The sequence below is a fragment of the Nyctereutes procyonoides genome, unplaced genomic scaffold (assembly GCF_905146905.1).
Source record: "Nyctereutes procyonoides isolate TBG_1078 unplaced genomic scaffold, NYPRO_anot_genome, whole genome shotgun sequence".
In the NCBI taxonomy this organism is placed as follows: domain Eukaryota; kingdom Metazoa; phylum Chordata; class Mammalia; order Carnivora; family Canidae; genus Nyctereutes; species Nyctereutes procyonoides.
In genome coordinates this window covers 742,544-756,618 of record NW_026575031.1, presented here as the reverse complement: position 1 = coordinate 756,618, position 14,075 = coordinate 742,544, and the positions used below count along the sequence as shown (strand labels likewise).

The following is a 14,075-nucleotide window of genomic DNA, read 5'->3' as shown; positions in this document are numbered from 1 at the left end:
TCATGGCCTGGGAGACACATACCTGCTTCTACAGGCCTCTTGAGAAAACAGGAGAGTGTCTTTGGAAGAGGATGAGGTACCATAAAATCAAGTGAATTCAAGAATAAAAAGCCAAAAAATGAAGGCAAATAGTCATCATGGCTATGGAGACCGCTGACGTCCTGGCAACCAAGTAGAGTTCACAACCCCGTAGAGAAAGCAGAAGTACACAGGATTTTTATCTGTTTCCTGGAGTGGTGACACTCCAAAAAGAATTTCCTTTCTTTTTGGGTAGAGATTCAGGCCTGATGTGCTAATTGAAACTCCAGAAGTGCTCAGCCCTAAGCACATCTCCAGGGCCAACAGGGCAAAAATTACATCTCGCCAAAGAAGCTTTTTTTTTTTTCCTAAATTTGTTCAAAACACTAGGACCACCCTCTCCTATTTTGGTTACTCCTTCAGCAGTTCTGCCCCTGGATGGGCAACAGTAAGCTCAGGGATTCATCATGTGTTTGATGAAGTGCGGCCTGCCCCATCCCTAGGTTTCCCCCTAGTATGGAGGAGCACAGGTAGAGTTTCTAACAACAATAATAAAAGCTAAGAAGCTGATGGTAAAAATCACTCCTTTCTCCATCTTGTCATAATTGAAACTGCGTGGAGTTGTCCATATTAAAGGGCTAGAGGGGTTTATTTGGTTGTGTGGGAACTATTTCTCTGATGTTAGTTTTTAAAAGACAAAAACTGTGTGTGCTTTTCTCCAGACACAAAATTAATAATTTCTTCCTGAGCACCTTTCAACGGGTTTGGCTGGAAAAGGTTAATGAAAAAACTCAGTATGACAGGCTAATACCCATTTTAATGGTAATGTAAACTGTGGAGAGATCTGCTCATTTTCTGCACACTCCTCCCTTCTTGACCATGATTTAACATTACCATAAAAACACAAATTTGTACAATTTTTAAAAAGTACTCTGATTGGTCAGAATTGGAAGAAGGATGGCAATGGTTGGGCTCTACCAGAAACCATAGCCAGGTCTGGATAACTCTGGTGTTGACCTGCATCATCCTTTTCTCTCTTTCCTGCCTCACCACGATCCTCATATTTGGTAATAAATTAATTGCTACTCAGTGTCATCTTCCCAGGAGTTAGTCCTGGCTTATCGAGACTGAGTGGCTCTTGGCAGTTAGTCAGTGTTCCCAGGTAGGGGGGCCACAACCAGAATCCATGAGGCTCACGGGAGTTATGGGGCAGCACACCTGAGTCTCACCTCCCTAAGGAAGAGCCGGGCACCTTGGAGATGGAGCTCCTTGGAGACCCTCTAGAGGACCCACGGTCTGCCGCTTTTAGCAGGGCTGAGACTAAACCACTCACTGTCAGCATGACTTAGGTGGGATTACCTGGATAGGTTATCAGCCAGAAGGGATAACCACACTGCCATAGTAAGCAAATACTTCGGGACTGTTTCTTGGCCCAATAAATTATTTCTAGTTAGAGGAGAAAGGTAGGAGAGACCCCTTGTGAGCAGAGTAGGATCACAGTTACTCTCAGGTCTCCTACTAAGCATCGTTATTTCACTCCAAAGGTGTTCTAGACATTCGCCAACTGGCAAGTTAGAGGGTTCTGGTTTCCTTGAAACAAATGTCTCTGGTGCACTGCTGGCTCCTCTGACCAATCAGAGGACAAGAATTGTACAAAAGTCTGTCCTGCTTACTAACTGTTAACCACCCAGACTAAAGCAAGGTGTCCCCTTGGATCCCTGTTGACCTCACTCTCAACCCTTCCGCTCAGGCACCGCTCCATTAACCTCTTCCTCCATGGCTATCAGAGATTTTGGATAGAAACAGAGGAGTATTCCTTTGAAGAGAAACTAGTACAGGATTTGGCTGTAAGTACTGACTCAGCTGGAAGCAGATGTGGGTGTGAGTGAAACTGACTTTTGTATTCGTGTGTGTGTGTGTGTGTGTGTGTGTGTGTGTGTGTTGCAACAGTTAAACATTCACAAAGAACTGGGCACATCAATTTGGAAAGAACTAACTGTAGAAATTACCAGAGGAGGCCCTGATAATAGTCGTAAGAGGCAGAGGATGAATTTCCCCTGGAGGTGCTAGTACTGTTATCATCCTCCTCATCATCATTAACAACTAATATTTCTTGGGATGCGCAGCCATGCAATGGCAGTTCATGCTAAGTTAAGTTTTGAGCACCGTCGGTTGCAGGAGGCACCCCCTCCCCCACCCCAGCCGTAACCAAGACTCTGCATTTCCAGTCAGAAGCTCTGCTTTAGGGAAGGCGTGTCTGAGTCCCCTTCCTGTACCCCACGTTTCTGGATCTGGCCCTTCAGAAAATTCATCATGCCCTGTCTCTAACAGACTTCATGCTCTGAAACTACTTAAGACGCCACGACACGCAAGGGAGAAAAGCTTGTTGCAGAAGCACTGCAGAGCCTCATTGTGGTGCAGACAAAAAATAAGCCCTCTTCTCCTTTGGCCAAGCCACAGTTTTGTTTGTTGTTTTGTTTCTTTAATCCTACTTATCTCTCCCATTTATTTTTTCTCTTCTCCCTTACTCTCTCTGATACTCTTGCTCTGTGTTTCTCAGTCTTTCTCCTGTTTCTCTTTCCATCTCCCTCCATTTCTTTTCCTTCTCCCCTCTTTTTTGCTTTTGACCCTTTATTCCTTACATTTGTCTTTGTTCTTTTCCTACACTCCCATCAGTGAGAGTGACAGTTCCTTGGTTTTCCCATTTCTTGATTAGTGTGAAGTTGACAGCATCCTTTCGGCCTCCACTTCTGAACCATTCACGCAGCCTATGTAGTTCTCACCAATTTCCTAAGTATGGTACACCCTGCAGGCTCTGCCGCTGCTAGGGACTCACATTTACCTCTTGCATCAGGTGCTATTTCCTTTTCTATAAAAGGAGATTGGGAAAAGACTTAATAAGAAGAGGAGACACTGCAAGGCTTGCCGCTCCAGGATGGCATCTCTCAGGAACAATTAGGTTTCTAGAATCAACAGTGAAGTTAAGAAAGAAATGTCTAGCTGGGTTGAGTCTAGAATAGCGTCAGGTCTCAAATGACCCCAGTGCTCTATCACCCTTCCCCCCCCCCCATCTGCCCCATATTTCCAGTCCAGCTCTCCAAGAGAAATTTCAGGTGTGGCTGAGAGATCCAGCCTCTCGGGGGGCTCTCCAGGGTTTCCCTCCTGAACTCAGGTGCCCAGGACTTGCATGAGAGTTCTGCTGACGGGGGTCTGCAGCTCCTCCCCTGTGGCCAGGCTATTGCTTTTCCTTTCATCTCGTGTGAACCTAAAATGGCAATGTTTCTCTGATTGGCTGAAAACAATATGTATTTATGTCCCAAACCTTGCATCCTTGGGGCTTCTTGTCCTGAAATAAACACATGACATAGTGGTTTCTCTTTGTGCTTTTATCTGATGCACTCTATACCTTGCGCTTTACCTTCTTTGTTCGCATGCGTTTTTGTGGCATGTGCTGCAATCCATGCCTAAAACCTGTCTGCCTTAATTTGTGTAGAAATCCCCCAAGGAGGAAGAGGAGGAGGAGGAGGAGACAGAAAAGCAACCAGACCCACTGCATCAGATTATTCTCCATTTTAGCCGCAATGCTCTCACGGAGAGGAGGTCAGCACCACTGGAGCTCCCTGCTTCTGCTCTGCACCAGGCACAGCTCTGCCAGCCCCACACCACCGTCTCACAGATGGCAGTGCCCAGAAAGGGGAGGCCAGATTTGAGCAGCCTCCTTGCTGTCCTATCATTGGCCATCAGGAAACATCTAGGGAAAATTTATAAGCCACAGTCCCCTCATCATCATGCCAGACATGGAGGCTGAAGACGATTAGCCTGAAACTGTAGCCTTCGTCTCTGAATTCTGTCAGCCAGTACTGAGTCACATTTTGGGGGCCGTTTCTAAGAATCAGCATAGGAGAAGGGTTTTAGTTTTGTTTTGTTTTGTTTTAGGATTTTATTTATTTATTTATGAGAAACACAGAGACAGATAGGGAGAAACAGGCTCCCTGCAGGAGCCTGACATGGAACTCGATTCTGGGACCCAGGATCATGCCCTGAGCTGAAGGCAGGCGCTCAACCACTGAGCCACCCTGGCATCCCTGGGAGAAGGGGTTTTTTCTTTCTTTCTTTTTTTTTTTTTTGTATATATTTTTTATTGGAGTTCGATATGCCAACATATAGCATAACACCTAGTGCTCAGCCCATCAAGTGCCCCCCTCAGTGCCCGTCACCCAGTCACCCCATCCCCCCCACCTCCCTTTCCACCACCCCTTGTTTGTTTCCCAGAGTCAGGAGTCTCTCATGTTCTGTCACCCTCACTGATATTTCCCACTCATTTTTCTCTTGAGAAAGGGTTTTCTAATGAATTCATTAGTGCATATAACATAAGATCTCTATGGCTCTTAGTGTTTTCTGCTGGGTCCAAAAAGTAGCCTGCTAAATGTGTACTCCATTCTTTCCAGCAAATTGGAAGACGACCCCTTGTACACATCCTATTCCAGCATGATGGCCAAGGTACACCTGAGTTTCTGCCTGTTGTCTCAGTATTCCTGCCTTCACCTTTACCTCTGCAGACACATGGGAATGGTTGTTTTGAACAGCAGCCCACAGGACTCGGTCAGAACATGGGCTCCAGGCACTGCACAGGTCGCGTGCCACGGGGGTGACATTAGCAAGCCATTCTACCATCCTCGTAAGGAAACCTTAAAGCTTTGCAGGAACAGTGGGTCCAGTGGCTTGTTCACATGGGAGTTCCAGGCCAACCACATGGAGTCCAGGCATACACATTATCCTTGCATTTTCAGCCCACACTGAGAGTGCCTCCAAAAGTTCAAACGTATCTGTAGGTGAAGGAAGTTCAGTACATTTGGAAATAGGCTTTAGTTACTGGAATGAGATTCAGTGCTCTAGTAGAGGCAGAGGCCATTCTTCCTACATGACAGGGAAGGACAGCCGCCTCTGGAATGCTGAGTGGTAGGGACACTGCTCCTTCTCAAATGGGAACCCTTCATGGAAGGCAGAGAAGGGAAGATGTTGGGGTACAGGAGCACCTGTTCCTTTACATGCAGTACCTAGGGTCACATCCTAGGTATCTCCAGTCTTCTTGCCGAATGCCTGGTTTTTGCTTAGAAAGGGACAGCTCCCTGTACTCCTAGCTCCATTTATACCAGAACTCTACTAGGTTAGAAGAGTTCAGGTCTGTGGTTAAACCAGATACATTCCTGTTGACTGTGTGAGCTTGGTGCTCCCATCTATCATCTCTGAACACCTTAGTAACTGCAAAGAAAATGTTTTGAGTAGAATGTTGAACACCTTAGTAACAGCAAAGAAAACGTTTTGAGTAGAATGTTGCCCTGTCACAGTGTTCTTGGTTTCACCAAGAACTGAGGTCCCAACATGCCTGTCAGTTACATGCTGTCCCCTGCCTTTGCACAGCAGGACAGCCTTGTCTATTAGACTCACATTCATTTGTCTCTTTTCCCTGCTCCATGGAATCTAGAGTTGTCAGAGCGGGGAGGATGAAGAAGAGGAGGAAGACAAGGAAAAAACATTTGAAGTAAGTTTTTACTAAGATTGAAGATAGGGCCATGCTCCAAAGCCAAAGACAACCAGCATGCCTTCAGAAGTGGGTGCTGACATTGACCATGTGGCTCACCTGCCACATGTATGTGGTGGCAAATACACAAGGCCGCATGCACGAAGCACACCCACTAGATGTGGTTCTACTGCCTGTTTTCCAGCCTAATGAAAGGTATCAGGAAGGCATTCAGTCAGCAAACCCCCCTCATGGGTTTGGGCTTCTGGGAAATTTTGCTCTCTTACCCAATGTAGTAACAGAGACCAGAGTAGGACAAATTCAAACATCCAGAGATGAAAACTCAAAGCAATGGAGACACCAGGATGGTTTTTGCACTACTATTCTGTAAATGTCAGGGACACTGAATCTCCCAAGATAAAGCCATATGAGTTTACTTGTACGTTCTTTATGGACAAAGTATACAACAATAAAAGTAAATTAACATAATTACAGTTCTGGAAGGCCTTAACTTTCTAGTATTCCATATCTTGTAGAGTCTCTGTTAATGGTGATCTGAGCATTCTAAATAAGTGGTTGTTTCCTACGTTCAGGCAGATAGGCTTTAGTTGACTCCCAGCAAGCAGAATGACGGAACATTGAAAACAAACACTTAAACCTAGGATCACTTCCTATAATTATGATATTACCGGGGAATGAGCTATGTTTCCTACCAGTGCACAAAAGTGGAAACTTCAACATCAAAACATGAGTGAATTGTGGATGGACACTTTTGGAAAGCAGAGGTAGTGTCTGGAAATAAACTTCAGAAATCTTCTTTATCCAAAATTACATGTGTTGCCTTCCTTAGACAAGTAAAGATTCTCTCAGCTTACCTTAGGGCAGATTACCTGAGAAGAAACAAATCTTTCCCTACTTGATTTTTTTTTTTCCAGGAGAAAGAAATGGAAAAGCAGAAAACTCTCTATCAACAAGCACGGCTGCATGAGCGTGGAGCTGCAGAGATGGTCCTTCAGATGATAAGTGCCAGCAAAGGTGATTCCAAGATTTTGTGGATAGGCCCCTAGGCCCCTGTTGCTGCCACAGATAGCATGCTGTGACACGAAGTCATTATTAAAGAGTCCTGATAAAGCCCCATAGACGCGATTTACCCTCTGTTTCCTTGGTGACTCAATCGACTCTTCACCGTGGCAGGTGAGATGAGCCCCATGGTGGTTGAGACTCTGAAGCTGGGGATCGCCATTCTGAATGGGGGCAATGCTGGTGTACAACAGGTACTGGGGACTCGTAGTGGGTGGTGCAGACTTCTCAGGGTATTGCCATTTCAACAGCCTTCATGTTTCGGGGAAGAGGTATCAGCTCTGCTACAGAGAGGGCCACTCAGCATCACCTTTGCTGGTGTTTGTCCTCTGTGGCCAGTTATATTAGAATAGCTGGGAACATAGATAAAACCAGAGCTAAGAGCTGACAGATAAATGTGTGCTTGGTAAAGAGGGTTTACCCAGGGTTCAAAGCAAAAAAACACTTAAGTTTTTCATCATCAGAGATTTTTTGGACAGTTTCTAAGCCTTAGATTTGTATTTTAATCATTTTACATGTTAGCTGCCTGCCTCGCCATGAGCAAGGAGCCCCGTTGGTTAATGGAGTGCCTAACCCCACACATCTGTTGTTTGTTCATTCATTTGCTTATTCGTTCGGTCATAGTTTTATGATTGCTGACTATCCACTAAGGTCAGGCTCTGTTCTGGGATGGAGGGTGTAGCAGTGAATTCTGTAGCTCAAAACCCCTGCCACCATGCATTCAGTCAGACAACACACAGCAGCATAGTGTGGGGCTCTGGGAACATGGAATCCATTCAGCAGTCTGAATCTAAACTGGCTGCAAGATGCAGGAATATTCTAGTGTTTCCAGGGCACTCCAGGCTCTGGCTGAAAACATCTGTGTGTACAGGAAAGTGACATTTCAAAGATTCTTGGCATTTGTGAGGATTATATCACAGAGCCTGTGAGAATCTCCAAATTTATAACTATCATTATCACATATCATTTGTCCCAGCCTTTAATTCATCCCAAACAAATTTCTCACAAAAGAACTACCATTTTCTGAGACACCTTTCACTTTCTGTTCCCTACCATCACCACCAGGTCCTTGTAGGACCTTTTTTTTTTTTAACATTTTTATGATGTCAGACAAAGTCCCTGCCTTCTCAGTAACAAAGAACAGAGAAAACAAAGTCTGATTATGAAAGATACTCTCTGCTAAGCTTGTGACTGGCTGAGCTCCTTGTTCCAGTGCACCAAACTCAGCACCAGTTCTTCAGACTGGACTTCAGCATCATTTTACTAGATCTGTGTCCTGGTGCTTGGTTCCAAATGGGAGAAACTTCAAACAGTAAATCTATGAATGTCAATGATCTACTGTACTGCCCTAGAAGAAATACCAGTGGCCCTCTATAAAATAAAATATCCCAAAAAATACATCAATAAAATAGAATATCCACCTGAGGAGACTCTGGCTCCAGAAGAGGGTGGGGCTCAGGCACACGGAAGGTTTAAATCCACAGGTGATTCTAACGCATATCCAAGTTTACAGACCACCACCCTGGATATGAATCCATGTGACTAGGACTTGACATGTCTCCATTAAAATTGGGAGGGTCAGTGCTTGTGGCATAATTTACACTGATTTTCCTTTTAAAATGTGTCTCCCTTATAGAAAATGCTAGATTACCTAAAGGAGAAAAAGGATGCTGGATTCTTTCAAAGCCTGTCTGGTCTTATGCAGTCTTGCAGGTAAATATGGGAAAACCACCTATAGGATTTTTTTTTTCCTTTTTAGAAGAAAGTGGAATGTGGTGGAAGGGGGGAACTACAAAATAAGCTTATCATTCATGGAATTGTTGAGGAAGGACTTACCTGCTTTAGAAAGCTAAGAGGATGGGTATGATGGTATTACCTCCTTTTTTTGGCATGTTGTTTTCCTCAGAGCTGAGCTCCTAAAATATATGCTCATAAAAGTCAAACCAGAAAAGAATGGAAAGAAGAAGACTACCTCATTATGACTCGAGGCCATGTTTTCATTAGACCCGTTAGACACGTTGTTAATTGTTATCCTTAACAGTTCTTTGGGCCAAAATAAGTATTTGGTTGGTACAGATTTTGACACATCCATTTCAACAGAAGTGCATCCTAACATGGGAACATTTTCTCATAGCCTAAAAAACAAAACATTAAACTTTCCACTTTTATTATCATGTGTGCAAGCTGACCCCCTGACAGATGAACAGTCCATAACCAGAAGTTGTAAGGTTACCATACTCACTCATTTTGGAAACAAGCCAGCAATCTAAGTGTCAGCTTATTCTCTAAGATTCATATGTATTTTGAATTGTCGGTAACTTGTTCTGAAAGAAATCGAAGTTCTAATTATCTAGCTAATTTGCCTCTAATATTCTTAAAAATAGGGCATCAGGTTTTCCACTTAAAAATTTGCAGGATAGACATACTTTGTTTTGATGGACTTCATAATTTTGCTAACCTTATTTGATGGAGTAATATTGTATGTACCCCAAGGTTACCAGGAACGTATTTGAGATGCAATAGAATCCCTTACTCTGGGCTCCATTCTCCCCCCACCAACAACAATTTGTTTATTACCTCTCTCAGGAAAAGAAAATTTAATATTGCTAGACCTGATTCACAGAGGGTAAAATAGTCCATTTGGACTCAGAATGGCAAAACTCAAGTCAGTTCACTTCCATATTGCCCATGAAATTCTCAACTAAATTTCTGAGTGTTCCCTTAATCTGTAATACTTCATATTACTAAACTCATTTATACTGATGGCTTAGAGGGATGGGTGACATACCTTTAGAGGCCAAGTGAGAACTAACAAGTTTTAAGATATTTTAACGATTTTTGTTGATTATGAAAATAATACAGATTTGTAAACTATTGAAACATTAGAGAAATAAAAACATCTGAAATGAGTGCTTTGGGATGGAGTAAGGGTCAGAAATGTCTGTTCCACAGATAGTCTCCTGAATCAGAACTGCTGCTTTGAAGCAGCTCTGTCCAAATGTCCTGTACCTCTGCTATCTTCCCTTGACAGCAAAGCTAAAATAGAAGAATGGTTTTGGGGTATTGAGAGAACCTTTTTACAGCAGGATCTGGGGAAAACCAACAGTATGGCAATAGGAATTTTCACTGTTTTCTCTTTAAACTTTTTTTTAAGACTTTCTTTATTCATGAAAGACACAGAGAGGGAGAGGCAGAGACATAGGCAGAGGGAGAAGCAGACTCCTCATAGGGAGCCCAATGGTGGGACTCGATCCCAGGACCCCGGGATCACGACATGACCCGAAGGCAGACGCTCAACCGCTGAGCCCCCCAGGTGTCCCTCTCTTTAGAATTTAAATTACAGAAAAAATGTGGCTCCCTAATACGAAAAAGAAATGCTGTTTTTTTCCATAACGTCTTTCCAATCCAATGGTCATTCCCTTTGGCCAGTGGTAAAGGGAATACAGAGTTTCACGGAATCTTAATGGATTCAGCCATAAGCTGCCCTAACAGCTGCATTTTTGTGAGACTTTATGTCATGTTCCATGAAGCCTTTGAGATTGGAGAAAGTGAATCTGTTAGAGAAATAGAATGAGCCCCAACTGGAAATAATAGGCTTATCCATTTTCCTCATTATCAAGCTCTCTGGTTGTACCAGGGGCTCCTGGCTAAGTAGGATTTGGTGGTGGCCATGACTGGAAAATTTGGAGGAAGTGGGGACCAAAAAAAAGAAGGCTAACTTGTTACAGATTCAGAAATACCTAGGGACACCATTGCCTCCAGAAGGCTTAATCATAGCTCTTGTGGGCTTCTGAGTGACAGGAATTCTAAAAGGATGTGGCCCTTTGAAATCTGAAATTTGTAGCCCTTTCCATCAGTATTCATGTAAACAGTAAAAATTATAATTCCTTCTAAGTCGCAGAGAAAATAGGTTAAAAAAAAAGGTGGGAGGTGAAAATTAGTGCAGTTTAAACTTTCTTTTGGGAAATCTTCAAAACAGATTATTCCTTCTTTATTTGGGAGATCTTTCTAAATCACCGTGCAGAAGAAAGGACTCAAGTTCGACAAACAAGGGCAGTCTTAAGTTTTTCTGAGCCCTCCGCATGCATGCCTGTGAGCTCTAGCAGCCTTGGACAGCACTCCTGACACAAATGCAGGGAACTACTAGACTTTCAACCGCCCTGTATAGTGTTAGCACCTTTATTATAACACAAGGACAAGATATTCTCAGTCAATAGGTACAGTGACATTAGAAATCCATTTTCTTGGCATGCATAGGCCTGAACCTTGTTTTCTCTGGTCTCTTGCAAGTGTCCTTGATTTGAATGCCTTTGAGAGGCAGAATAAAGCTGAAGGCCTGGGGATGGTTACTGAGGAAGGAACACGTAAGTCACTAACATATGTGAAAGCTGTTCTCTTCCTGATTACCATAATTAACTCTTCCTGGTTAGAGCCCCTGCTCGGTGCCTCTTAATTTGCAAGGACTTGCTCAATTTCAGCAAAACAGTCCCATTAGTAGCTTTGATAAAGGCTGGATGTGTTCACCATGTCAGCCTTCACTAAAAACAGTTTATTGTGGTTTTTATGGGTTTTCTTACTTTGCATTCTTCTGTTTTTCTCTTATCACCAGTCATTGTTCGAGAGCGTGGTAAGTTTGAGTTTCTGACCAGAGTTGTCTACTATGTGTGTGTGAGTGAGTCCTAAAGGACTTATTTAATTGCCGCAGCACAGGCACATTTTTTAGGCTTGGTAGTTGCATGTGAAGCTTAACTCAGCAGTTTGATGCCTAATTAAAGAAATGCCTTCTCTCTGTAAAGCATGGATTATGGACCATGAGCCACTACTGCCATTAGCCAAGCTGTTTTCCTTACAAATGCATCCGGGGGCTCGATATTTTAGCTTTGTTGGTCATTATGTTCTGTAGCCTCAGTTTCAGGCCAATCAGCTTTTTCCTCACTCACGGAAAGTTCCCTTTCCGAACAGTTCTGACAATAAGCCCTTTGTCATTTTTACAGTCGTTTGCCTTAGAAAGTGTTCTGGGTTGAGAAGCCAAACAAATGCTCACCAATATTCTGTTTTCAAGGTGAAAAAGTACTCCAGAATGATGAGTTTACACGAGACCTCTTTAGATTCCTGCAGTTACTTTGTGAAGGACATAACAGTGGTAAGTGGAACAGATTGATTTTTCAAAGGAAAACAACATTCAGGTGCCAAATTATGATTCAGCTCAGGATGCCACATTTAATTCAACCAGCTGCTAACTCAAAGACAACAGTTAATCTATTCCTCAATAAAAAAAAATTTTTTAACTCTATGGAAAAAGAACTTGAACTTCAGGGCTGATGTTATTTAGTGCCACCCAGGCTAAGTTGCTGCAAGAATCTTCAGATGGTGAATGTAAATACCCACCCCTTTCTGTCAAGTCCCTTGGGGCTCATTAAGTCCACTTTCTGGCATCACCAGGATGAGTGGGCTCAGGGCAGAGCTCTGTACTACAGGACCTGCCAGGACCCAAACAGGGTGCTCTTGTAAGGCTTTTCATGTAGTAGATCTCTCCTGAGTTTAGCCAAGAGGGCTTGCCCAGCTCCCTAGGCATGATAAGAACAGGCTTTGACTCAGCCCTGGTGTTCTTAGACTTTCAGAACTTCCTAAGGACTCAGATGGGCAATACCACCACTGTAAACGTCATCATCAGTACCGTGGACTACCTCCTACGTCTACAGGTCAGTGGGTCTCAGATGATGGCATGGCTTACATACATTTCCAGAAGCTATAGACAGTTGCAAGGGATCAAGGGAGGCCCAGAATACAGTCGAGCCCTAATAAGAAAGGTGTTATAATCTATGTCCACACACTTATGGGAAGTCAAATGCCTAAAGATGTGTATTTGAAGACTGAAATGGGGGAGTGGTTACATATCAAATCATCTAGTATAAAATGCTGGTTTACCTCAGTTTTGCCAATGAAAACCTCCCATCAGTGCCCAAGAGCTATGATACATGAATGAAAACAGATTTTTCACCAGGAAAAAGAAGTCCAGAAGGTGGTAGGAGCAAATGAGTCTACAAGTTCTTAGTACTTGAGAAGCCTCTCAGTTTAACTGTTGGAAGGAAAATCCAAATGATACCAGGAAAATCTACACAAAACATAAAAAAAAAAGATACTCTCTTCTCTCTGCTAACTGTTCATCCAGGTTCTGCCACTTACCAGTTATAACCTGGACCAAATCTATTTAACCTCCCTGTGTTCTGATTCCCTCATCTGTAGAATGGATAGCGCCTCATAGGGTGGTAGTAAAGATGCAGAGATTTAACAGATGCAATGAGTAAGAATGCCACCTGGCCTTTGGCAGTGTGAGGTAGCTGTTGTGTTGCTACTCTTATGCCAGTTATTTGGATGAGTAGCATTATTACCTTTAATATATATTTTTCATTGTGAATAAGTTGTCCTGCATCATAGTCACCCATGTCCAGCTGAACACCATCCTCTCTCCTATTGTTCCTTCTTAAAGAAGCATATCCACTTAAAGATGGTAAGGATTAGATATCTCTGTGCTTTGTCCTATGTTTCTGTCATAACAAAGAGGTCATAGACATGTAGGATTCTCTTGTACTCTTCCTGAACATTGGGTTTAGCTTCACTGACTGAAGTTTAAGAAATACTAAACTCTACTTGTTTGTTCTTAGGAATCAATCAGTGATTTCTACTGGTATTATTCAGGGAAGGACATCATTGATGAATCTGGACAGCACAATTTTTCCAAAGCTCTGGCAGTCACGAAGCAGATTTTCAATTCTCTTACAGAATACATCCAGGTATGTGCTACAGAGTAGATGCTTGAAAACAGAACATTTTTAACATTCCCATATTATATATCACCCTAGAATATTTGGACACATAAATATGAATTGTACATCCACCCCTAGCACTAACAATATTTATCTACAAATAGGAACCAAGCATATTAAGAGTACTACACACTATGAGAAGCTGTAGTTTATGGTCCTGTAACCAATTCATAGCATTGTCACACTCTATTTGCATTTATCTAGTTACATTTTCCTTTCCCTTCTAGATTGAAAATTTTTTGTGGGCAGAATTTCAGTCTAAAATTCTTCCATTTCTAGCACTTGCAATATATCATAGGTATTCAGTATGCATGGGGAGTAGAGTGGAGAAATAATTGATAGAATGAAGGAATAAAGGGATAAATGATGTTATCTTGAGTCTCAAGATTAGGAATTTATAAGATCCTATAATTTGTCAGAAATGAACTCTATGGAAAAGGTAACTTGAGCAGCACATAAACTATTTCCAGTTGAATATTTAGATCTTGCGGCATTCTTTCTCAGTTTACAACAGTCTCTGGTCATTGCCTAAGGTGCTCTAATGATTGTGAAAAGGAATAGAGCATGTACTCAGGCATAATTTGCTATGAAATCAGTAGCCCTATCACAGTCCTCTGGGGTATAGCATG

At 42.7% G+C, this 14,075-nt stretch overlaps 1 protein-coding gene across 1 annotated transcript in view; it reads left to right on the top strand.

Moving 5' to 3' along the window:
* RYR3 (ryanodine receptor 3) overlaps positions 1-14,075 on the top strand; it is a 507,628-nt gene that overhangs the window by 461,786 nt on the left and 31,767 nt on the right. Inside the window, exons 74-85 of the mRNA XM_055316631.1 lie at positions 1,769-1,865; positions 3,512-3,618; positions 4,467-4,518; positions 5,504-5,560; positions 6,475-6,574; positions 6,734-6,813; positions 8,256-8,332; positions 10,910-10,983; positions 11,229-11,246; positions 11,682-11,762; positions 12,233-12,321; positions 13,285-13,413. Of these exons, the coding sequence (XP_055172606.1) occupies positions 1,769-1,865; positions 3,512-3,618; positions 4,467-4,518; positions 5,504-5,560; positions 6,475-6,574; positions 6,734-6,813; positions 8,256-8,332; positions 10,910-10,983; positions 11,229-11,246; positions 11,682-11,762; positions 12,233-12,321; positions 13,285-13,413 (961 nt within the window). The remainder of the gene's footprint in view (positions 1-1,768; positions 1,866-3,511; positions 3,619-4,466; positions 4,519-5,503; positions 5,561-6,474; positions 6,575-6,733; positions 6,814-8,255; positions 8,333-10,909; positions 10,984-11,228; positions 11,247-11,681; positions 11,763-12,232; positions 12,322-13,284; positions 13,414-14,075) is intronic.